This window comes from Panicum virgatum, chromosome 8N (assembly GCF_016808335.1).
Source record: "Panicum virgatum strain AP13 chromosome 8N, P.virgatum_v5, whole genome shotgun sequence".
NCBI lineage: Eukaryota > Viridiplantae > Streptophyta > Magnoliopsida > Poales > Poaceae > Panicum > Panicum virgatum.
Genome location: NC_053152.1, coordinates 24,835,771 through 24,859,135, shown reverse-complemented (window position 1 = coordinate 24,859,135; position 23,365 = coordinate 24,835,771). Strand labels below are relative to the sequence as shown.

The 23,365-nt window shown below is 45.8% G+C and overlaps 2 protein-coding genes and 1 long non-coding RNA gene across 3 annotated transcripts; all 3 read left to right on the top strand.

The window, feature by feature from the left end:
* Positions 1–7: 7 nt before the first annotated feature.
* On the top strand, positions 8–1,764 carry LOC120685269. Its single transcript, XR_005679428.1, has 4 exons — positions 8–328; positions 452–892; positions 970–1,280; positions 1,404–1,764. It is a non-coding gene; the product is annotated as an uncharacterized LOC120685269 (long non-coding RNA).
* Positions 1,765–2,549: 785 nt separating this feature from the next.
* Positions 2,550–7,364, top strand: LOC120685268 (flavin mononucleotide hydrolase 1, chloroplatic-like). The gene is made up of 8 exons (XM_039967086.1): positions 2,550–2,874; positions 3,348–3,423; positions 4,189–4,240; positions 4,445–4,559; positions 4,623–4,693; positions 5,972–6,059; positions 6,141–6,262; positions 6,876–7,364. Exons 1-8 carry the CDS (start codon positions 2,663–2,665, stop codon positions 7,088–7,090), a joined length of 951 nt encoding a protein of 316 aa, XP_039823020.1. The 5' UTR covers positions 2,550–2,662; the 3' UTR covers positions 7,091–7,364.
* A 6,186-nt stretch (positions 7,365–13,550) lies between these two features.
* Positions 13,551–22,037, top strand: LOC120686069 (receptor protein kinase-like protein ZAR1). The gene is made up of 2 exons (XM_039968229.1): positions 13,551–15,355; positions 21,158–22,037. The coding sequence occupies exons 1-2, from the start codon at positions 13,783–13,785 to the stop codon at positions 21,811–21,813; spliced, it is 2,229 nt and encodes a 742-aa protein (XP_039824163.1). The 5' UTR covers positions 13,551–13,782; the 3' UTR covers positions 21,814–22,037.
* The last annotated feature ends 1,328 nt before the right edge of the window (positions 22,038–23,365 follow it).

Here is a 23,365-nt window from a genome sequence, read left to right as displayed (position 1 = left end):
GGGGGGGGGACCCACTTCGCAGCATTGCCGTAGCCCTGCCCGGCCACGCCACTTCGCCGTCGCAGCCCCCGCCCAGCCGCGCCACTCCGCCGTCAGCCTCGCCCAACTGCCTCCTTGCCAACGCAAACGATTCCGATGCGACGCTGCGGGCGGCGCTGCTGTCTACCCCGGCAACGGTGGCGGAGGAGCAGGATGCAGTGGCGAGGGATGTGGTAGAGGTGGGGCGCGGGGAAGGCTGCCCAGGCGGGGATGAGCGACAGGTCGATGGGGACGACACCCGGTCGCCGCCTGGCGGTGGGGACAAAGCTAGGGCCGGCAAATTCAAAAGGTATGAGCTCTTATTTCTACTGCATTCGCCTTCTACACAGTGTGCCCCTCAAATGTTCGTCGAAATGCCGGTGCACTGGGCACACTTTGTTTGGCAGAATGCTGACCACACCCTTGTGTTCAGTGCGGGAGCAAATGGGAAAACATGGAATTGAGCAAGAGCTGGCCAAAGAGCACCGCAAGCGGAAGTAGTTTGAAGTTTTTGTTGGTGGGCTAGATAAAGATGCAACAGAAAATGACCTTAGGAAGGTTTTTTTGGTGAAGTTGGTGATATAACTCAAGTTCGTCTGATGATGAATCCTGTCACAAAGAAGAACAAAGGCTTTGCCTTCCTGCGATATGCAACTGTGGAGCAAGCAAAGCGTGTTGTTTCAGAGCTAAAGAATCCGTTGGTTGGTTTTAAGACCTCACTATTTTGTGTTTGTGTCATATCCTTTTCACAAGTGTCTTCATGTTCTATTTAATACTTTATTAGGTGCAGGGTAAACAGTGTGGTGTTGCTCCAAGTCATGATAATGATACACTCTTCGTTCGCAATATCTGCAAAACATGGATAAAAGAACATGTAAGATGGTTGAGAGTTGTTTTCATGATTTTTGTTTGCTTTTTTGTTGAAGAAATGACTTGTCTTGGCATTTGCAGTTGAAGGACAAACTGAAGAATTATGGAGTTGAGAATTTTGATGATTTACTACTGGTAGAGGATAGCTATAATCCAGGAATGAATCGTGGCTATGCTTTGCTCCAGTTTTCTACTCGACCTGAAGCAATGGATGCTTTCATGATATGGCAGAAAAGGGATTTAGTTGATGATTCCTTCGCTGATTCCTGCCCCCAAGTTGATGATGAAATACTGGCACAGGTGACCGATTTTGCACAGTAATTCCCTAAGTGGCTCTGCGGGTCAAAAAAAGAATTCCTAACATGGATTGTCCATTAGCTCTCACCTCCCAGGTAAATTCTCCTCTCAGGACAGATCCGTGCTCTCACCTGCCCTTCTCTACATCATTTTTGGAATAACCTGTTTAGTTTAGTTATTCCTGAGTTGATCCTCTGAATGTTTAAATTACCAACCAGGGTTGGAAAATAAGGCGGGAAAGAGTTCATGGTGAGAGTGTGCGCTGCTACAACGTGAGAGCTTAGTTCGATGAGCTCCTCACGCCTCACCTGGTTATGGAGATTACACCATTTCCCGCTGGACATCTTACAAATAATGACTACCGCAAGGAGGAGAGGCTTGAGATGGTGTCGAGACTAAGTGCTTCCATTCTAAAACTACGGACTGATTTTCCATTTCCCTAATATTTTCTTTGCCCAAGTTGTAAATTGTTTACCACTTATCAATGGGCCTGTACATTGATGCAATTGGCTAAGAACTGCTTGTATCCCTTGGGTTCTGCTCAGATTGCCTTTTAATTAACGCATCTTATCTCTATCATTTCAGAGTCCTTTGCTAAGTATAGGTATATTCAAGGGACTGATTCTTGGGTTTTATAGTGTGCCTAATTATCATTGTCTTAGTTCAGTCCTAATATTATGTAGTCTGCACGAGTGCTGTGAGTACTGTGAATTTTGATTTGGCCAAAAATTGGCTTGGTTTGCTAATGTAGGCTTCCTTCCTTTTGTTTGATAGTTGAGCTTCTAGGCTTTTCAGCTTCTCTCGGTTTCTTTTTCAATGTACAGAAATTAGGGATGAAAAATATACTTGTATTCATCATTGATGTCAAATGGGTGGCTCTTGATAATCAATCACTATGTTCAATTGGCTTGCCAGCCGACCAGTCAGTAGTGTTTTTCTCTCATACTAAATCAGCACCAACTATCAACCAGTCAACAGTACTTTTCTTTTATAACAAATCAATACCAGCCACCTTTTAAACTTTTGGTCGCTGGAAAGTGATTCTTTGCAGAATGTGGATTGTTTGAGATTTATCTTTTGTCCACCTAATTCAAATCTTGGTAAAGTTAATAGACCTCTTTGACTCTCAACGAATCTTTTAATTTTTTTAACTGCATTAGAAAAAAATTTAGCTCCTGTACCAAACGCCTAGTCACTCGGTAAGACCGTCCACAGTGGAAGGAGGAAATGAAGGAGCAAATATACTGTTTGACACTGTAGATATACTGTTTGGCACTGTAAACAGAGAGGACGTGGGAAACGAGGAAGGAGCAAATTTGCTCTTGCTCCCTCCGCTGTGGTCAGGCTAAGGAAACAAAAATCGTGACACGCGCACCCCATTTCGTCGTTTCTACTGGTCACCCTGAAGGGCCGGAACACGGCGGCGGATACTTTTCCGCCTGAACCTCCCCTCCTCCAATCCCGTTTGGCTGCATCCATGGTCTCCCTGCTCCCTCGCGCGCCCTACGTCGCGTACCTCCCCAAGCCCGCCCCGTCGCTGCGGCCGCCCCAACCCGCCATGTCGTCGTCCTCCGCCGCCGCCCCTGCGGAGGCGGCCGCCCAGCCGAGGAAGCTGCCGGTGCTGCTGTTCGATGTCATGGACACCCTCGTCAGGGACCCGTTCTACCACCACATCCCCGCCTTCTTCAAGTTCCGTTACACCCCCACCCACCGGGGCCAATTCTCGTCTATTTAGTTTGGGACGAGTATGTGTAGTGGTGTATGGGTGTTCGACGAAATAATTGTTAGGTTGTAGATTGTAAGGTGTTGAGGTTAAGTCGTTACTTCTGTATGTAGGAATCCGAGTTAGGTTCTGTTGTTCTGGATGTTTTTTTTTCTGAATGACCTTTTAGTGATGTAGAGCTGTGATAGCTGCATATGGCTTCATTAGGTGTAAGATTGCAGAATTTAGCAGTGATGCTTGGGAGGGATTAGTATGATATTTTCAGAAGAAATAGCTTAGTTAAAATGTGATTAGGTGTTGCTAACTATTTATTTTCTTTTTGGTCATGCTTTCTTGTGCTTTATTGCTCTGATAAACAGTGGTTGAGTCAATAGCCCATTGGCTTGCATGTCTTTGCGCTGGTGTTTATTATCACATTCTCAGGCTTCCCTTTTTGCAGAATGTCCTTCAAGGAACTACTAGAAAGCAAACAACCAACGTCATGGTCAGAATTCGAGAAGGGACTGATTGATGAGGTACACATTCTGGAAGCTTGACTTATTGCTCGGCCATCGTGATGTGTGGTATTGGTATTGACGGTACATTTGCTAGTGGTTTATGCTTGATGTCAGTAGATATTACAATGTGTAGTTTAAATTGGTCATGCATGTGATCGATTCATTTTTTGTTTGTGCATAGGCACTAAACGTTGGACTATTCCTGCTCGAATGTCTTCTATTTTAACAACATTTACAGATTTGAATGGCTCTCATTATGATAATGAAAGACTATGCATATTAGGGAATCCAATTGAAATGACTTTTGTTTTGCATGAGGCAAATTCGCTTTTGGAATCAAACTTATTAAAGAACTATATATTATATGTTTTTGCTTTTTTGTGGCCAGCAGAATCGGTTGTTCAAGCTGCCGCATTATTCAGATTCCAAACAGATGTAGCATTTTTTTTTTCAGGGAGCTGTGATATTCGTTGGTCCTGTTAGAGAGAAATGAACACTTTTTCATTGAAGTAGTGAAACTTCTTAGCCTGTTTTCTTCTAGTCACCTTCTTTAGTATACCTGCAGAGTCACAATAGTTGAAAAGATAATGGAAACACTGGAATATCTGATAGTTTTCATATTTCTTTGCTCTATATGTAGCTGAAATTGTGACCAAAGGATATCAAAAAGGTTGCACATAATCTGTATTTATTGACATGATGTGCTATTGAAATTATACACCAATTTCTCCTCACCACAGAATGCGGATATTACAGTTTTCTCATTATGTTTGATGCTTTCAGAATGAGCTGGCCAAAAAGTTCTTCAATGATGGCAGATCTTTTGATTTGGAAGGTGAGAAGGTCAAACTAGGAGTAACACTGTGGATACACATTGTTCCCCTTGTAACCCGCTTCCAATAGTAAAATTATGAACTAACAATAACACATCTTGATTTTGTACTTGCCAACACCTACTATGTATTAGATTTTCCTCGAACCATGGTTAATCAATCTTGTTTTTCTTTCACTTCAAATTAGTACTTTTAATTCCTTGCAGGTCTCAAAGAGTGCATGGTGAGGGCATATGAGTACATTGATGGTGTCGAAGATATTCTTTGCTGTTTGAAGAAAAATAACTATGAGATGCATGCTTTTGCCAATTATCCAATATGGTGAGTTTTATCTTATTTTGGCACATTTGTTCATGGTACATGATCCTGAGATGTGTTTTGTAGGTACAAGTTAATCGAGGATAAGTTAAAGCTCTCAAAGTATTTGTCCTGGACATTTTGCTCTTGTCGAACTGGTAAGGCTCTGCACTAATATTTTTTACTTGAGTGAAATTAACTAGAGGTCTTTAAACTTAGCCCGTATTCTTATCTAGGTCCAAAGACTCATAAACTGTATGTCTATGTCCTAAACTTGTAATTGTACAACTAATGGTTCAAATCACCCTAAGAATGCTTACTCGCTTATTTTCCATTAGTTTTAAGCATGTTCTTTCCATAATGATACTAGAATCGGTATCCAACAGTTTTTGTTCCTATGTCTCAATGCAAGTCCTAAAAATTGTTTAAGGTATGCCCAATTGCATACCCTGAAAACTTGGTAATGAAAGCGTAACTCAGATTTCTGTGGTATCCTCATGTAGCAGCACAATTCCCAAGCTATACAAAATATGTCCATAACCAAATATCGCATAGTTTATCTTTGTTTGTAGATAAAATATCTTTCTTCATATCCACATTAAAGAACTTTAAATGGCTAAATTCCAAGAACTGGTTCACCAAAATCTTATGTAGGACTAAACTTGTGGCAGATGCAATAAGTTCATTCATGAGCCCTTTCAAAGAGCGCAATTAACCATTTTCCTCCTATTGGGGGAATTGATCCTTTCCACTCACATGATGAGATTCACACTCAACAATTTCACCAAAAACACAATGGATGATTGGGCTGTATGAACTAGCCTTTATCGCCATGAATATACATGCATTCATAAAGATTGGGCCTTTATGGCCATATATGTATATGAGGTGCATGTTTCGGCCTTTGATTTGAGGTGGACAAGTGAGTTATATTACCTCGAACACACAAGCATGTCCTACTCATAACATACAGATAGCTATATATAACAGTGTCCTGCAGTTATCCATTTCATGTCAATTTAATGATAGGAAATAGCTAACCATTATGTAGATTTGTCACTTCCAAGCCTATAACTTTCCTCGCTACAAAGCTGAAGTGGAAGCTTTGTTGATGTTCCTTTCTATGGCATCTTGCTGGTCAAGAGAAACAAACTCTCTTTGTACATCTGTATGTGCTTGTATCTGATATTCTGATTTGTTTGAACTGAATGTAGAAGTTTTCGTTAAGCATATATCAGGAGATGGAATGCAGATGGTTCATGCATCAACTAGTTCTGCACTTCAAGTGACTCGTGTTAACTACAATTAAACAATGGGTCCATGGCTGCTTAATATAAATGCTTGGCCATTATAATCTTGTGTCATGGCTGCTTTATATAAATGTATCAAAATGAAAGTGCTTCCTTTATTCATGCGGTAGTACTATACCCATTCAGGAAAACGCAAGCCTTCGCCTGAATTTTATCTTCAAGCTATAGATCATCTCAATGTTGATCCAGCAAGCTGCATTTTTATTGATGACAGGTTAGTATATGTTGATGTGCTTCTAGTAACAATTATCAGTGATGTGGATTCCTTAACATGTTTGTGTATTTATTACTGCAGAATGGTAAACATTGAAGCAGCTCTTAGCGTAGGAATGGTTGGGTTGCAGTTTAGAAATGCTGAGGCTCTGAGGAAAGACTTGTGTGCTCTGGGAGTTGAATTACCTCCTCATGTTTGCGAAGGTGAAGCACAAGTACAATAAGTCTGCACCCTTTCTTGTCTCACGCTTAACAAAAGCACAAGTTAAATGTACATATATATTAATATTGCTTTGTGAGTTATGTCAACAAATTAATGTGCTCTGCTTGTCTGATTTATAAACTATAATGTCACAGGTATCCAATATTTTAGCAGTTCATTCTCTTAGCGATAAATAACCTTTCTTCCGCCAGTGATTAGAGGTGAAGAAAACTCATCATAAAGTTATGGCATCAAACCTCAATCGATAAACATTCATCAACACTACAACTTTAAGTTAAAAACACATCAGGTATTAGCTGACTTTATCATGAATGCTAGAGAGTTGTCTATCTTGACAGCAAAGCAAGAGAAACTCGACCTTGACTTAGAAATGGGAATGTAATTCTAAACTTTAAATTTGAAATGTATGTAAGATTTGGAAATGGAAAAAGTCTATATAACCACCCCCCCCCCCCCTATTAATGGGGGATTACAATCAGAGATTTAACCCACCCAGGATGGTTTTGCTATAGTGACATGGTTTTGTCTTTTCTTTTTCATTTATTTACGCTGAATTTTTTAAAAATTATAGTAAATTCATTGGTTTTGCTATAGTGGCACGGCTTGGAGGAAAGTACCAAAACAACATAAAAAAGGGTTCAATTCACTGTTTATGTTGGGGGCTTGGATTCTTTGGAAATACCGCAATGCTTGTGTCTTTGATGGATCAGCTCCTTGCCTACAAGTTGCCCTACAAGCTTATAGGGATGAACTTCATCTATGGCAAGCTGCAGGTGCTAAGGGCCCTCGTCGGAGGCTGGGTGGATTAGCTGTACCATTAGGGTGTTGTGGTCAGGTCCTACCTTCTACCTTTTTCATGAAATTGTCTCTTTTTTGTGTTTTTCTACCATCACCCACTCTGGCCCAAGGTGTGTGATTGGTTATTGCAATTGGCTAATTCTCTCTTCTTAATACAAAAGAAGATACACAGAAGATAGTCTGGAGGCTCAAAGACAGTTGTAAATGTACTCAAGTTAGCTGGAAGATTTTTTTATTAGCTCGAGATCTACCGTAGCTCGCTTTATACAAGTGACCCTTTTTTAATTATAGTGTGACCCAATTTTTTAAAGGTGATTACGAATAGTTGACAATCTATTTATTTCCTTGGTTTCCTTAAGTGTGTTTTCAAAAACTTTACTTTCCATATATGTGTCATGGTCCACGAAATGTGACAGGTCGATCAAAATTGTCGGTGAGTGTAGACATGTAGGTGTTGCTCACTTTTACATGTTTTGCCGCATTAATTCAAATTTAATCTGTCTCGAAATGGCGACGCCTGTGATGCAAATATCAATTGAGATGCCTATTATTTTAAGGAGTCGGCTAAAATACGGCCGGTCGTAAAAACAACCATCCGTATGGCCTGACTATTTTTAGTAAAAAATTGAACCGTCAACTTTCCCACTCCGCACCCTAGGCCCACCTCCTCCGGATTCGCCCGCCACACTCCCTCCCTCCGTTGCTGAAAATTGCCCAAACACAAGTTGGCGTCTACCCCGCCGCCGCCATAGACCCAAAGAAAAACAGAAAAAAAATAGAACTCCGAAGAGGAGACAACGGCACGATGGCCACATCAACAAGATAGTGTCAGGCAATAAAGTGCAAAAAAAGACTGTAGAGATGGGATGATAGCCGAAGACCAAACAAAAGAGGTGCGTGTGTATCTATACAGACCAGATTTTTTTCAAAAACTGCTAGAAACTTAGGGCTCCCTGGCCAGGAGAAATAGATCTAGAACACATTATTGTTGTATCTACAAAGAGATAAACTGCAGTTGCCATCTTGTGATCTACACATTGAAGAATGATCTGCTTGATCCTGTGTGAAAAATCCTTGACCTCCACATTGTTGGTCTCCCCCCACCTCCTCCCCTTTTGTCAGGAACTAGAAAAAAAATAGTGTAGATCAGATGCTGCAAAGTCAGTTTATTATTCAGGCAGTAATGTTAAGAAAAATTGCTTAGACAAAGTGCTCAATTATGCTTTCCTGTTAACACATTATTGCTATTACCCCAAGTTAGTGGTATTCTAGTAGTTATGCTTTCCTGTTAACACATTATTGCCCAATAAAAATGCCAATGTTAGTTTTTATTCATGCAGTAATGTCGAGAAAATTGCTTAGGCAAAATGCTCAGTTATGCTTTCCTGTGAACACATTATTGCCATTGCACAAGTTAAATTGTATTCTGGTAGTATGATTAGAAATTGCTTATACAAAATACTCTGTTATGCCTTTATGTGAACACATTATTGCCCGATAAAAATTCCAAGTTGGTTTTATTCTGGAAGTCATGTTTAGAAAATGCTCGGGCAAAAATAGTTGGTAGCACACACTACTACCTGCATATTGATTATGAAAAGATTATGTGGCTTGCAGGAACCATGGATTTGAATGAGTTACCCTCTGAATTTGATTGTGATTTTCTGGATGAAGTTGGCACAAATCCTTCCTATTGCACTCAGCCAGCCTTTGGTGTTGCAAGGCCACAATGTGATGAGCAGGGGCAGAGCCACCAAAGCCATAATCATATTGGTGCAACACTAGTTGCTAGTAGTATCACCCAAAATGCAAATGATTGTTCTGTTAACAACCAAGAACCTAGTGTTGTTGCTGGTGATGTTGTGCAAGATGTTGTAAAAGAGGGGCTAGCAGATATTGTAGAAAGATGCATTGCAAGATGAGGTTTGGTTAACACCTCCAGTACCTTAAACTTTTGGCACCATAAAGGAGTCTCGGGAGTTCTACAATTCCTATGAAAAAGGGTTGGGTTTTCTATCCGTAGAAGCACTACACGCTTATCATGTTTGGCACATGAGAAGCAGAAAGTTCAGTTTGTTTGTAACAAAAAAGTTTGTGGCAGGAAAGTGAGTGAGGAACCAGCAATTGAAGAATCTGATGATAGCAATTATGAGGTGCAAAAAGCAGAGTCTGAACCTGTCTGAATATGATGATATAAAAATGCTTATATCTTAAAAAGTACCTATTACAAGCCATATTGTTGCCTATCTGGAATAATATTCTTGCCTAATCCCTACCTATATTATTGCCTAAATCAGGTCTGAGTTATTTGCCTAACAGTATGATCCTTTAAGGTGAACACATAAAACACAGCAAAACAAAAAGATACAATGAGCTGACAACACATATTGTTAAAAGAGTGCCAAGATAAAACTGCAAATTTGCAAATGCATAATAAATAAACAGCTTAACCATTACTTAAAAATGCTAGTAGATAATAGAAAAATTGCTCAACTGAAAATGAAAGGAACGCTAGATAATTCAATAATCTAAAATAATCAGGTAACTTGACAGTGTAAAACTCACTGCTCGCCCTATTCAAAATAGATACTACCCAACAAGCCAACAATCAGATAACGATAACCTATGAGATAAATTGCTACTTGAACAATAAACAATCGGGTAACATGTATACCTGAAAATTACGGCCATCACAAAGAATATGCCAGGAAGGATGTTGCTCAACCTCGGGTAAAGTGCAGAAAAGAACCTGCACATGATCACTCAGCATATGTCAGGAATGTCAAAGCCAGCAACAAATCACTCATGCTTCAGAACCAAGATGCGCACATGCTTCAGCTAGCACCTCTCAATAGTTCAATATTGGAAATTCCATAATAAAAAATAGTTCAGAACCAAACCGTTCATCAAATATAATTGTCAAACAATCTCAACTACCAATATTTCCCGCAGTAATCTCAATTGAACTGTTGCTAAGAAAATTTACCAAAATGTATGTGGCAACTGAGTTGGGTGAACTTCCGGACATTGCTGCTTGAACACAAACGGCAGCAGCATGAATATGGCAGCGACAAGCAGAACAAACTACCTCCACATCCACCACTGCGTCCCTGATTGGCTCCAGCAGCACCCTGGCATGCTTGTCTGCACCTCCAGTGCACTAGACAACTACACCAAAAGTTCTAAATCCTGAACAGACTTGAAGCAATAAAAAAATGTGCGCACTGCAGAATCCTGAATCAACATGTTGATGTACTGTTTACAAATGCAATAACCCTGATATATCTTCACTCCCTATCCTCTAGCTCCAAATATGGATCACTTGCATCACTGGGTTTGTATGAGCCCTCTCTAGCACAAAAATAACAAGAGCAAATTGATCAGTAGAACCAACATTCCAATCATCCACACAAAATAAAAATGGTAAAATCAGAACCTGTGAGGCTCTCCATGCCTAACCCCTACGCCCAAATCTTAACCCCGTGTATGCCTGAATCCGGGAGAGTGAGAGGGGGAGGGGGAGGAGGAGGACCCATCGTTGCCGGGAATTGACAACCAGCCATCGGAGCTGCTGGAATCACTGGACAAAACGAACTGGGGTCTGGGGGTAGGAGGGGATTGGGGCAAGGGAGCACTACTCACAGATATGAGGATGACGCGGCAGTTGGAGAGCTGCCTTGTGGGGTGCTAGAAGTAGGCTCGCCCCTCTGGCGGCGGGATGCAGATCCCCATTACTGCCGCCGCTACGCTGCCCTTATCACTGTTGGAGTCGCCGAAGCTGAACAGCACCACCCCCATCCCCGCCATCTTATTATTCTTCCTCTCCCTCTCCGCCTCCACCTCGGTGCCAGGGGCCGCAGCTGCAGAGGTGCCCGGCCGGACCACACTGCTGGCAGCGGCGGCGATGGTGGCAGGGCCCGGCATGTAGCGCAGCTTGGCTCACCGACGCGCCCATCACAATGTGCCAGAACGAGAAAGAGAGAGAGAGAGAGAGAGAGGAAGTTTCTGCGTGGATGGAGAACCGGAGGTGGAAGGGATAAGGTCTTGCGTGATAGGCTAATAGCCCTTGGATTATAGACGAGCCATAGATGTAGGCGGCCGTGAAGTCAGATTAAAATACGGCCAGCCAGTTAGAAGTCATTACCTTATTTTAATACCTTGCATGCCTATCTATCCTCAATCTTTGAACCACTGCCAAGGACCCATTCAATACATGATGTTGAAGGCGGTGATATATTATGGCAAAAAACATGTACGCATCACAATTCGCCTTGTGCGGATGTATCTTTTCCATTGCTCATTCCTCTCCATCGACTTTTACAGGTAATTGAACTGATGTGCCACTCGCGTAGCTTTTTTTTGTTTTACGCCTCCTGATTAGATGGATTGCTGGGTGTTTACACCTGTGTTGCTGTCGTTCCTTTACGGTTGTTGGAATGATGCATGTGCCTATTCTCATAATCAGATGATAATAGTTGAGAGTCCTAGGTAGCTATCTAACGGTGCATGAGTAGCCAGGTCGATCGTGTGAGCGATATGGTTGATGAAAGCAACCGCACTCACAATGATGGCTTTGACAGATATATGTATGTAAAGGAACTTCGAAAGCTGATATGAGTGGAAAGAAATCGGTAAAGAAACTTCAGGAACACATTTCTAAAAAAAAGTTTCAAAAGAACATGTCGTGTCAGTTTGGACCTAGATGACATATCTTACAGAAAATTTATGCACCTAAATATGCATTTTCAAAGTTCATAACTCTAGATCTAGAAAACATTAGATGATAAGTTTGAGGACCATCAATGTATTTTACTTTTTCACTGCACTCTCATTTTACACTTGGTGAAGTGCATATGTTCTTGGGGTTGCTGGTGGCCACACCGCCAGTGTGGAACACGACTATAACTATAAGCGAGCGCGAAACCGCTGCTCCGTATCTTTTCTTGCCTCATCTAGCAACAATGATCGAGACGACAAATTCATGAGCCGCCGCGCTTAATTAGCTTCCTCTGTACTCAGTCATCGATGAGCGAGACGGGAGTGTTGCATGCGCTGAAAATGGCTCCGTTTGATTTGTGCTATGCTAGTGAATAATGATAGTTTGATCGCTAATTATGGTATCAAACAAAGCCAGTTTACAAAACCAACTTCAGAACCCCCGCGTTAGTGATCTTGAAGAATTTAATGAGGCCTTTGATCGTGCGATTAGAGTATAGTTACTGTAGCATCACTATAGCAAATCATCGGTTAATTACCGTCGTTAGATTCGTCGCGAAAAATTACACCTATCTCTGAAAAAAATTTTGTAAATAGACTTTATTTAGTACATCATGCATGCAAGATTTTTTTTATAGAATGAAATAGTGTGGGGAAAACAAACAATAAACACAGCACACGCAACGCGCGATGGTGGAGCCTGAAGCATTGAAGCGTGTCGAGACGAATGTTGGGGCCGGTCGTGGGCGCCGGCAGCATTGATGCTTGTCCTGTTCTGCTTCTCTCCTTAAATTTTCCCCCTTTACAAATGATAAAAAAGGAGATTCTGAAGAAACTATGTAGAAAAAACTAAGTTGAACGATTCTTTTGGAAACTATCACTTGAACCCGTTTCGTTTCCCCCAGGTTCCCGAAAGCTTGTGTTCCCATATTCTCTGGACAGAAGAAGTTGTCGTGGAAACTCAGATGCGACAGTCTTTTTTTTTCTGACAAACTGTTTACAACAAAATATAGAAGGTTATTAAAAGAAATTTAAACTAAACGAAAGAAAACCGGGACACGCGCGCGCCGGGCGTGGGCTTCCCGTGGCGGGTGGTTATGCGCGATCGGTGCAGGTAGCAGCTGCCTGCTGCCCTGAGCGATTATCAGATATTCTGATCCGACTTGGGGACTGGAACTCTGGAACTCATCCCATCAGGCGATCAGCAGCAAAGCAAGCAACAGGCGCGGCAAGCAGGCACCAAACAAGGCACTCGAGCCGAGCGCGCAGGAGTTTCTTTCCCAGCCCATCAGCCTCCTTCCCAGCGCCGCAACCGCAACCGTAACACGCCTCCTCCTCCTCATCATCATCCCGCCACCTCTCGAGCCCACACCACACACCGCGGGTAGCCTTTTCCTCGCACAGCCAGGGGGCATGATGCGCACACAGCTCACGCTCCACCTCAGCCTTTGCGTCCCTTGTACTCCCCTCCACCGCGCGCGCTCACTTTTCCATTGCCGCCTCCACCACCCGCCGCTTGCCCCTCTTCCTTCTCTCGCATGCGCAACCACCCTCCTCACTACCTTGGCCATGAAAGCGCTAGGCTAGTGACGCCGTTGCTGCTGCTCCCGCCAGCAACCTTCACCGGCTTGGCCACCAACCCGGTTTCTGACCGGGGCTTGTGGGGCCCACCTGCCATGGGCCGCGGCCCCGCGACGAAAAGGAAATAGCACAATAATGCACACTTGCACAGTGATGCTAGCCGAACGCATGAGCAGATACACCACGCTCGGAACAGTGGCCGCGCGGGCAAAGCGTTCTGTTCAGTCCTACGCATGCAGCTTGCTTACTTCATCAATGCCCGGTCACTCCACATGATTGCCAATGCCATGCTAATTGCCAACCCTTAAATACCATAGTGACAAGACGCAGCCACTCAGGTTACCTGGCACCGCAGCCATTGCAGAGCACAGAACCAACCGCGGCGGCGAACGCGAGCTGTAGACAGATGAGGAGTCCGCTGCAGTCGCTCAGGACCGTGCTCCTGCTCCTCCCGCTGCTCCTCGCGCTCCGGCCGCCGGCAGCGGACGCGCTGTCGCCGGACGGGCTGGCGCTGCTGGCCTTCAAGTCGGCGGTGACGGACGACCCGTCCGCCGCGCTCTCCTCATGGTCCGGCGCCGACGCCGACCCCTGCCGCTGGGTGGGCGTCACCTGCGCCAACACCTCATCGGGCGGCCCGCGCGTCGTCGGGCTGGCCGTCGCGGGGAAGAACCTCTCCGGCCACGTGGCCCCCGAGCTCGGCTCCCTCCCGCTCCTCCGCCGGCTCAACCTCCACGGGAACCGCCTCACGGGCGCCGTCCCGCCCGCGCTCGCCAACGCCACCTCCCTCCGCTCCCTCTTCCTCTACGACAACCGCCTCGCGGGCCCGCTCCCCGCCGCGGCGCTGTGCGCGCTCCCCAGGCTGCAGAACCTCGACCTGTCCCGGAACGCGCTCGACGGCGCGCTGCCGGCGGAGCTCGCCCGGTGCGGCCAGCTGGAGCGGCTGCTGCTCGCCGAGAACGCGCTGTCGGGCGGGATACAGGCGGGGGTGTGGCGCGGGATGCCGCGGCTGCAGATGCTGGACCTGTCGTCCAACAACCTCTCCGGCGCCATCCCGCCGGAGCTCGGCGGGCTCCCCGCGCTCGCCGGCACGCTGAACCTGTCCCGCAACCACCTCACCGGCGGGGTACCCCCCGAGCTCGGACGGCTGCCGGCCACAGTCACGCTCGACCTCCGCTTCAACAACCTCTCGGGCGAGATCCCGCAGTCGGGGTCCCTCGCCAGCCAGGGCCCCACCGCGTTCCTCAACAACCCGGGGCTCTGCGGCTTCCCTCTGCAGGTTCCCTGCCGCGCCGCGGCCCCGTCGTCATTGTCCCCACCGCCGCCGCCGTCCTCCGCCACGTCCAGCAGTGGGGCCGGGGGAGGCCCCCGGCAGCCGGTCAGGACCAGTCTCATCGTGCTCATCTCGGTCGCCGACGCGGCGGGCGTCGCGCTCATCGGCGTCGTCGCTGTCTACGTGTACTGGAAGGTCCGTGACCGGCGCCGTGTCGCCGGCAACGACGCCAAGGACAAGGGCGACCACGAGGAGGAAGGGCGCGGCCTGTTCCCGTGTCCGTGCATGCGCGCCGACGCGTGCGCGGACTCCTCGTCGGAGTTCTCCGACGAGGACGGCGGCGACAAGTGCAACGGCAGTGGACGGGGAGCAGGGGAGGCTGGCGGGGAGCTGGTGGCGATCGACAAGGGGTTCAAGATGGAGCTGGACGAGCTGCTCCGCTCCTCGGCGTACGTGCTGGGGAAGGGCGGGAAGGGGATCGTGTACAAGGTGGTGGTGGGCAACGGGACGACGCCCGTGGCCGTGCGCCGGCTGGGCGGAGGCGCCGCGGCGCCCGAGCGGTACCGGGAGTTCGCGGCGGAGGCCGCCGCCATCGGGCGGGTGCGCCACCCCAACGTCGTGCGCCTGCGCGCCTACTACTGGTCCGCCGACGAGAAGCTCGTCGTCACCGACTTCGTCAACAACGGCAACCTCGCCACGGCGCTGCGCGGTAAGTGCCCATCCCGTCCCCTGCCTTGGCCTTCGCGGGTACTCTGCATTCAAACTCGCTCTGTTTTTCTTGTGCTCGTGGTGTCGGTGGGCCCACATGTCGGTGAAACGGATGGGTGTGCCACGTCCATTGAGATCTACCCTCGATACGTACTACCGTGGCAGACGTGAACAAATGGAAGCGTGGCTGTATATGGTTTCTTGGATTGTGGCTTCTCCATTGCGATCGATGGAGACAAATTGATGACCATGGACGGGAATGGACGTGGTCACCTCCGGTTAGGAACCGAACGATTTCACTGGAAGCTAGCTAACGAAGGACACCCAACTTCCAATGGTGTCAACGAAATTGGAAGAACACGTGAGTGCCGTGACGTTGGTCCCTCAGCGCGCAAGTAGTTTCATCCTACCTTAGCCACCCTTGGAATTTCGTTTTTATGGTAAAGTCAAGAGAAAACTAGATCCACGGCTTAATCCGCTAAACGATGTTAGTGCGATAACCAACCAAGGATGGCATAAAACCTCGATGGCGGGTAAACGTAGGATTTTTTTTTTGAAGGAGTAAACGTAGGATTTTAGCCCCATAGGACCTTTTCGTTGTAAGTGGGGGTGCCAAGAGGGGAAAGAAGCACATATGGCACCTGTTGTTGCATACATGTAGCACCGTCGGAACTTACACATATGGCATTAGAGACAAATATAGCATCGGTGCCAATAAAATATTATATGGGAGGCCCTCCTACCAGCTGTAGGAAGCCAATAAAAATGCGGCCGACCGTGGGGCGTGGGGATAAGAGGGCCCTGTCGTGATGTGGGATAATATGAAGCTGGCATAGAGAATGGTAATTCAGCCCATTCATAAGGTACGGTTAACTTTAGTTTGTAACTGTAGTTCGTCGATGGATAATATGATGGAGGGAGACCATTCATAAGAGATGCACTCCCTCCATCACCTCTTATTTGTGGCTCGGGAAGAGTGACTACGAGGGAGTCGTGCTTCCGGAGCGTTAAAAAATGGAACAGATGGAGTACTCGGACTGAAACCACCAAATAAAAGGCAGCTGCACTCGATCTTTTGGCCAGAAATGATGGCAAATGTAGGCCGGTCAACAATCTTGCAGTGTCGCAGGCCTGGTTTATAGATTGTAGAGCCTCTTGGAAATATGCTGGCGTGCGGGAAAAGGCAGGGAGAAAGAGCAGGATTTGTGAGAGGGGGAAAGGAGCTTAATTACAAGCGTGCACTACAATATTTGGTGAGCGATAATTCTCTATTATATGAGCTATGAACACACTTCAAAAGGCGCAAAAGCTGCTTTTCAATGCTACTACCACGGGGTGTTACTTCCTTCATTCATTTTTTATAGCTATATTTTACCTTAACGCAATGACCAAGAAAAATAATCTTATTAATCATATAATAAATGCAACACATGTTTTTTTACCATCCAATGTTTTAACTGGGAACTCCTTGTTACTAGTGCTATTTATTGATATAGCCCATGCCAATTGCAAATATAGTTATTATTTTTTAATATTCTCTAAGTGGTTATCCAAATATAGACATATCTATTCCAGATTTCTCGCTAGCCAAAGATAGATAGCGAAAATGGCTCTCTAGAGTGAAATGATATAGAAAGCGATTTTATGGAGATGATTCTTCAAATGATGATTTAGAGAGTGAATTTTTTAAAAAAAAAATTCTTGGAGAGTCACGGCTCGGCTCGGCGGTCAGTGTCCCTGGCTGTGTTTAGATCCGTAAAATAGTGGTAAAAAAAGGCACATCGGACACTGCAGCACACTGTAGCACTTTTCGTTTGTTTGTGGTAATTGTTGTCCTACCATGACCTAACTAGGCTCAAAAGATTCGTCTCGTCGTGTACATCAAAACTATGTAATTAGTTTTTTTTATTTATCTACATTTAATGTTCCATATATGAGATAAAAGATTTGATATGATAGATAAATAGTGAAGTTTGGAGAGAGAAATTTTGAAAGTAAATACAGCCCCTGTCGCCTTCCTGTTCCTGTTGGTTCGCCGAACGGATTTGGCCAGGCTTTGCTCGGTGGAGAAGGCCGGGATGCTATCCTGCCCATCTAGCAAGCTGCGGATAGCTGCAGTTGACACTTGGCAGGTATTGGGAGGTACAAAACATCCAGAATTAAGGTTTAATTTGATTTTTAAGTAGCTGTCACATTAAATGTTCGAATGTTAATTCGAATGTTCAGATATCAACTTAGTATAAAACTAATCACATAAGTTGTATTTAGGGTTTTAGATGAATTTATTAAATATAATTAATGCATGATTAGCTGATGAATATTGTAGTAATTAGTGGTCATATTATGAACTAATTAGGTTTAATAGATTCGTCTCCTGATTAATTCATGATTTATGAAATTATTTTAGTAATAAATTTATATTTAGCACTTCTAGTTAGTATTGAAATATACTATGTGTCGGAATTTACTATGACTGAAACCGAAAAAAAAACTAACCTGATCTAAGAGCTCCACCGGACCACCAAACGAAACCCGGGTTAAAAGGTAGTCTTTTCCGCCCGACGTACTGGCTGACCCAGGAACAGGGGAAGCCGATAGCCGAAAGGCAGCTGTGTCTGCGCCGAGTCCTTATTTTGGCCTCGCTACCGCGTAGTAGGTTGTAGGGACACCGGCAGGCTGCAGGGCAGTCATGCATGATAAGGATGGATCCGGATGCCTGAATATTCGAATTATTCGTATTCGTATTTACTTAAAATGTAAATATGGATATCCGTATTCATATTCGATTTTAATATGGATGTCATATGGATGCGTCCGAATTCGATTTTGAGAATTTTTCTCTATCCGATTCCATATTCGTATTCGAGGAATATCTGATTACATCCGTATCCGTTCGTATCCGCAAAGAAAAAGTGACTAGTGAAACAATCTTAAACTTATCTTTATACCTAATTACTTAATGATGTACACTATTTAAATTATTTAGAAAGCTAGATAACTAATAATATATTTATTAAAATTAGTAATGATACAAAAATTAACTTTAACTATTTAATATATTTATTTCATGATTAAATTTATTTATACAAGTCAAATTAATTATTTATTTAATGATAAAACTTTTTTTATATATATCTTAATTATTAAGTATTTAAATATTTATTTATTTTACCTTTAAAATTAGTATTATATATTTAATATAAAAGCTATATATAGATAATTATATTCTTGTTTTATTAGCTATCTTCTAATCCTTTACTCCCTACTTGTATAATAATTTTGATCTACTATGAAATTATTGACAAAATAAACTGATACTTGTGATAGCTCTATGTTTCAAGACGAGAAGGTATCCGGATTCAAATCCGGATTCGAACTATCCGTTTTGTATTCGTATTCGATGAGATCTGCATTCGCATTCGTATCCGGATTAAAATGTGGTAAAAGGTGACATTCGGATCCGATTTCATCCGTATCCGATTCGAATCCATCCTTACATGCATCTTTGCAGTTGGGCTGGCCCTACTATTTGGTGGTCCGGTGCGAAGAAAATGGAGGCCACTATAAAAATACAAGATTCTTCCTCCATTCAGTTAGGATAGCTATATTTCTAATATTATAAAGTTCAAAATGAATTACTATATTAAGTTTTTGCCTTGAGAGTCCGCAAATTCGCAAATCGATTGTTTAGGCCCTCAAACTTGTTCAGTTATATCATCCCGGTCCTTAAACTTAGAAATTACCCATTCAGATCCGCAAACTTGTTCAGTTGTGTCATTCCGATCCCTAAACTTGGTTTTGAGTCTCATCTGGGTCAAAACAGGGTGATCTAAGAACTCTATATAAAAATAATAATTACCAAAATTTTCACATAAGCTCGAATGAAGATAAACTTTATGTCAAAATTATAGCCCTCGACATTGTCTACAATTTTGTAGTTGAAAAGTTTGTTATTTGAAGTTTTTTAGTGTCCAAAAAGTTTAATTTTAAATTTTAAATTTCTAAATATGTAGACGTACAACAATATTTTGTGACCCCTAAACAGTTGTCATTCAAAAAATTTTCAACTACAAAGTAATAGATCGCCTTGAGGGCTACAATTATGATATAAAGTTTGTCTTCACTTGTGTTTATATATGAAAAAATTATGAATTATTTTTTGATATAGAGTTTTTAGATCATATGGATGAGACTCAAAATCAAGTTTAGGGAACGGGATGACACAACTGAACAAGTTTGAGAATTTAAATGGGTGATTTATAAGTTTAGGGACCGAGATGATACAACTGAACAAGTTTGAGAACTGGGAAACCCAAAAAAATAAGTTTTGAGAATCAAAACGCTCGATTTACAAGTTTAGGGACCTGAATGATACAACGGTACAAATTTAGAGACTGGTGATGAACTTTACTTTTAAAAAAAGATTTGCATGTCTCCGGTAGTATACGTCCCTCCAGGAAGGGAAAAAGACTATGGTGAGTACTGTACATCGTAGTCCCCCATCCGTACTTGCTTGTAAAAAGTGGCCATGCATGCCTGTGAAAAAGCACGGCGGCCCTAGCGTAGAAGCCCAAGCAATGATCTGCACCTGCACGGCAGGGGGCAGGCAGTAGGGAGGGGCCCTTCCTGCCTCTCCGGAGTGTGGTACAATACAGGACGGCAGTTTCCCTGCTGATCAACTGACCGTACATGGTTACCTTCAGGGGTCCAAGGGATTGCCCACTGCACACTGCATGACAACAAGCTCAAGATGCAGTGCTGCATGCTATACCTGTTTGCTGTAGGTAGCGAGTGAATGTGGCCATGGCTTCGTATTCATGGCCGTAGTCATGGAGTACCTACTCCTGTTTCCACCCGAATCATCTCCAGCGACCTTTGCCTCAGACCCATCCATTTCAGTAGTTGGTGTGTTCATCAGTGCGAGCATGTGACCCGGATTTTGCCGAGCCACACAGTCACTGGCCTCTGTGTGCAGGGCAGGCTGGCAAGGCACTTTCCATTGCTTTCCCAATGCCCCTTCCAAGTTTCCAAGTCTGATGCCTCGAACTTGAAACGGTTGTGTGAACGCCAGAATCCGGGGAAATCCCAGTGACTATTCTGCTTGGGCCGGCAAGGGGTGGCTGAGATGTTGTTGGTGCTCATTGTACTTGGCCATCAGAGCGCGAGAGATGTATTGTTTTGTTATCTTATTCGTATTTAAGAAACAAAGTCTGAACTAAAAATTTTGTTCTCACTTAAACTCCTTATGAAGCATGGCAAGAGCTAGGAACGTCGATGCTTATAGAATCCAGAACCAGAAAAAAGAACTAAAAGATTTTGAACACTTTTAGAGGGATGCAGTCAATAGCATTTACAATTTTTATTTTAGTTATAAGGCACTTAAAACTTCTCATTTGGATATTAAGTTATGCAAATGTTCAGCTTAATTCTTTTTATTGAATTTCAAGGAAAACAACATGGTCAGTGGCGGACCTAGAAATTTTCTAGAGCCCGGGCCAACATATATGTGTTGAGAAGGTTCTACGTATTGGGAGTCCTATAGAAAGGCTCTGCTGTGCAGCACTGCAGCTCCACTTGCACTCGCAAAAGTGAGTCCGGGCACGTGCCCAGGGTCGCCGGGCCCTGGGCCCGCCCCTGAACATGGTCATGATCATCAAGTATCAAGTGTGACCTAATTTTTTAATTATCAGAATGATCTATTTTATCTCATATAGACTTCACTAATCACTACTGTATTTTTTTACATCAACAGAAAAAAAAACTCAAATCAGCTAACCAACGTCACGCATGGTCGTCTGTGCAGGCCGATCCGGGCAGCCGAGCCTGTCGTGGTCGCTGCGGCTGCGGATCGCCAAGGGCGCGGCGCTCGGGCTGGCGCACCTCCACGAGTGCAGCCCGCGCCGGTTCGTCCACGGCGAGGTCAAGCCCTCCAACATCCTGCTCGACGCCGACTACAACGCGCTCCTCGCCGACTTCGGCCTCACGCGCCTCCTCACCATCGCCGGCTGCACCGACGTCTACTGCGTCTCGGGCTCCGGCGGCATCATGGGCGGCGCGCTACCCTACGCCAGGCCCGCCGCGCTGCCGGACAGGTCCGCCGCGTACCGCGCCCCTGAGGCCCGTGCGCTGGCGGGGTGCGGCCCGCAGCCGCCGAGCCAGAAGGCCGACGTGTACTCGTTCGGCGTGGTGCTGCTCGAAGTGCTCACCGGGAAGGCCCCCGAGCACGGCTCGCCGCCGGAGCAGCAGGAGGCACCCGAGCTCGTGAGGTGGGTGCGGCGGGGGTTCGAGGACGCGCGGCCGCTGTCGGAGCTGGCCGACGACGCCGTGCTGCGGGACGCCGGCGCGAGGAAGGAGGTGATCGCGGCGTTCCACGTCGCGCTCGGGTGCGTCGAGGCGGACCCGGAGCGCCGGCCGCGGATGAAGGCCGTGTTCGACAGCCTCGACAAGATCGGGGCGTGACCTGTCCACTACTGGGTCAAAAATGGTTCTACACTAATTCTGTATTTTTTCCCGTAATTGTACCTATCATTATTGCTCTTCCCTTTGTTTGTTTATTTTTTCCATTTTCTCCACTTGGATGCTATGATTGTAGAGATATACTGTATCGTACGGGAATGGATTATTGAATACGCTGAAGAGCTGCATATCGTTCTATTAATAGAAAAGAACAATACAAAAAATCATTTAATCTACGACGGAGAGAATTCGTCATAAATCGCTGAAAAACCGTCATAAAGCAGCACCCCCTCGCCGACCACGAGGGAGTGGAGCAGCAGCAACGCCTGCAACGGCAGCAGCTGGCCGGCGCGTTTTAGGACAACCGACAGTCCCAAGACAGCCATAACCGAGCTCTGTCCCGAATCGCCAACACCACAATGTTATACTTCGAGGAGAAACCGACCCCTCCGGAGGACGTCGTTGGGCACGCCTCTGTGGCGTCCCCTTCGCCTTGCGCGATATCGCGCAAGGCGCGCGGTGGAGCTTCACATCGGACACCGTCGTCAGGCCGGCGGGCACCGAGCCCATAGGCATGATGGCCCGCACGAGCTACTCCGTCCCCCGACGGAAGGATCCCTTTCCAGCCTCCCCCGGGGAAGGGACGAGGCTGAAGGCCAGCTTCTTCCGGGCTATACCGCTCGACCAGCTATGGGCTCAGAAGAGGAGTGTCAACGAGGCTTTGAGCCGCCTGAGAAGGGGCGTGCCAGGATAGCGCGCGAGCTCGCCCGCAGGAGGAGCGGCGCACCCGTGCGTCCTCGCGATCGGGAAACGAACCCGTGTCCCCTCCCGGAGTGCTTCATGACCTTTGGCGGTCCACCGGCGTGCGAGTCCCGGCGAAAGTAGAAGCTCACGCACCGCAAGAACTACGCCAATGAACCGGCCGCGCCCTCATTCCTTCGGTGGTCGGACTCGGCCATCACCTATGACCGCTCCGATCATCCGGAGTGCATCCCGCGTCCAGTGGGGTGTTCGCTCGTCGTCGATCCGATTGTTGGCACGAAACGGCTCACCAAGTTGCTGATGGATGGGGGCACCGGCCTCAACATTATGTACTCCGAGACCCTAGACGCCATAGGGGTCAACCGTTCACGCATCCGACTGAGTGGTGCACCTTTCCACATCATCATGCCGGGGAAGCAAGTGGTGCCGATCGGGCAGATCGATCTGCCCGTCACCTTCTGGGATCGCTCCAACTCCAAGACAGAGACACTGACCTTCGAAGTGGTGGACTTCCGCGATGTGTACCACGCGATCTTTGGGGCGGCCATGCTACGCGAAGTTCATGGCCATCCCCAACTACACTTACCTCAAGCTCAAGATGCCAAGACCCCAGGGAGTCATCACCGTCAGCACCTCTTTCCAACACGCATACCTATGCAACGTGGAAAGCTGCGAGTGCGCAACGGCGGCGGTGGCCTCCGGGGAGCTGGCCGACATCTAGCACCAGGTCGTGGAGGACACTCCCGACTCCAAGCGCGCCACGGGATCTTTCGAGCCAACGGAGGAGGTCAAG

Excerpts from the sequence above, each read along its gene's own strand:
- LOC120685268 (XM_039967086.1), top strand. The coding sequence starts at position 2,663 with ATGGTCTCCCTGCTCCCTCGCGCGCCCTACGTCGCGTACCTCCCCAAG. Across the intron at positions 2,875-3,347 it reads CACATCCCCGCCTTCTTCAA|AATGTCCTTCAAGGAACTAC; the intron begins GTTCCGTTACAC and ends CCCTTTTTGCAG. Across the intron at positions 6,263-6,875 it reads ACCTCCTCATGTTTGCGAAG|TGGCACGGCTTGGAGGAAAG; the intron begins GTGAAGCACAAG and ends GTTTTGCTATAG.
- LOC120686069 (XM_039968229.1), top strand. The coding sequence starts at position 13,783 with ATGAGGAGTCCGCTGCAGTCGCTCAGGACCGTGCTCCTGCTCCTCCCG. Across the intron at positions 15,356-21,157 it reads CCTCGCCACGGCGCTGCGCG|GCCGATCCGGGCAGCCGAGC; the intron begins GTAAGTGCCCAT and ends TCGTCTGTGCAG.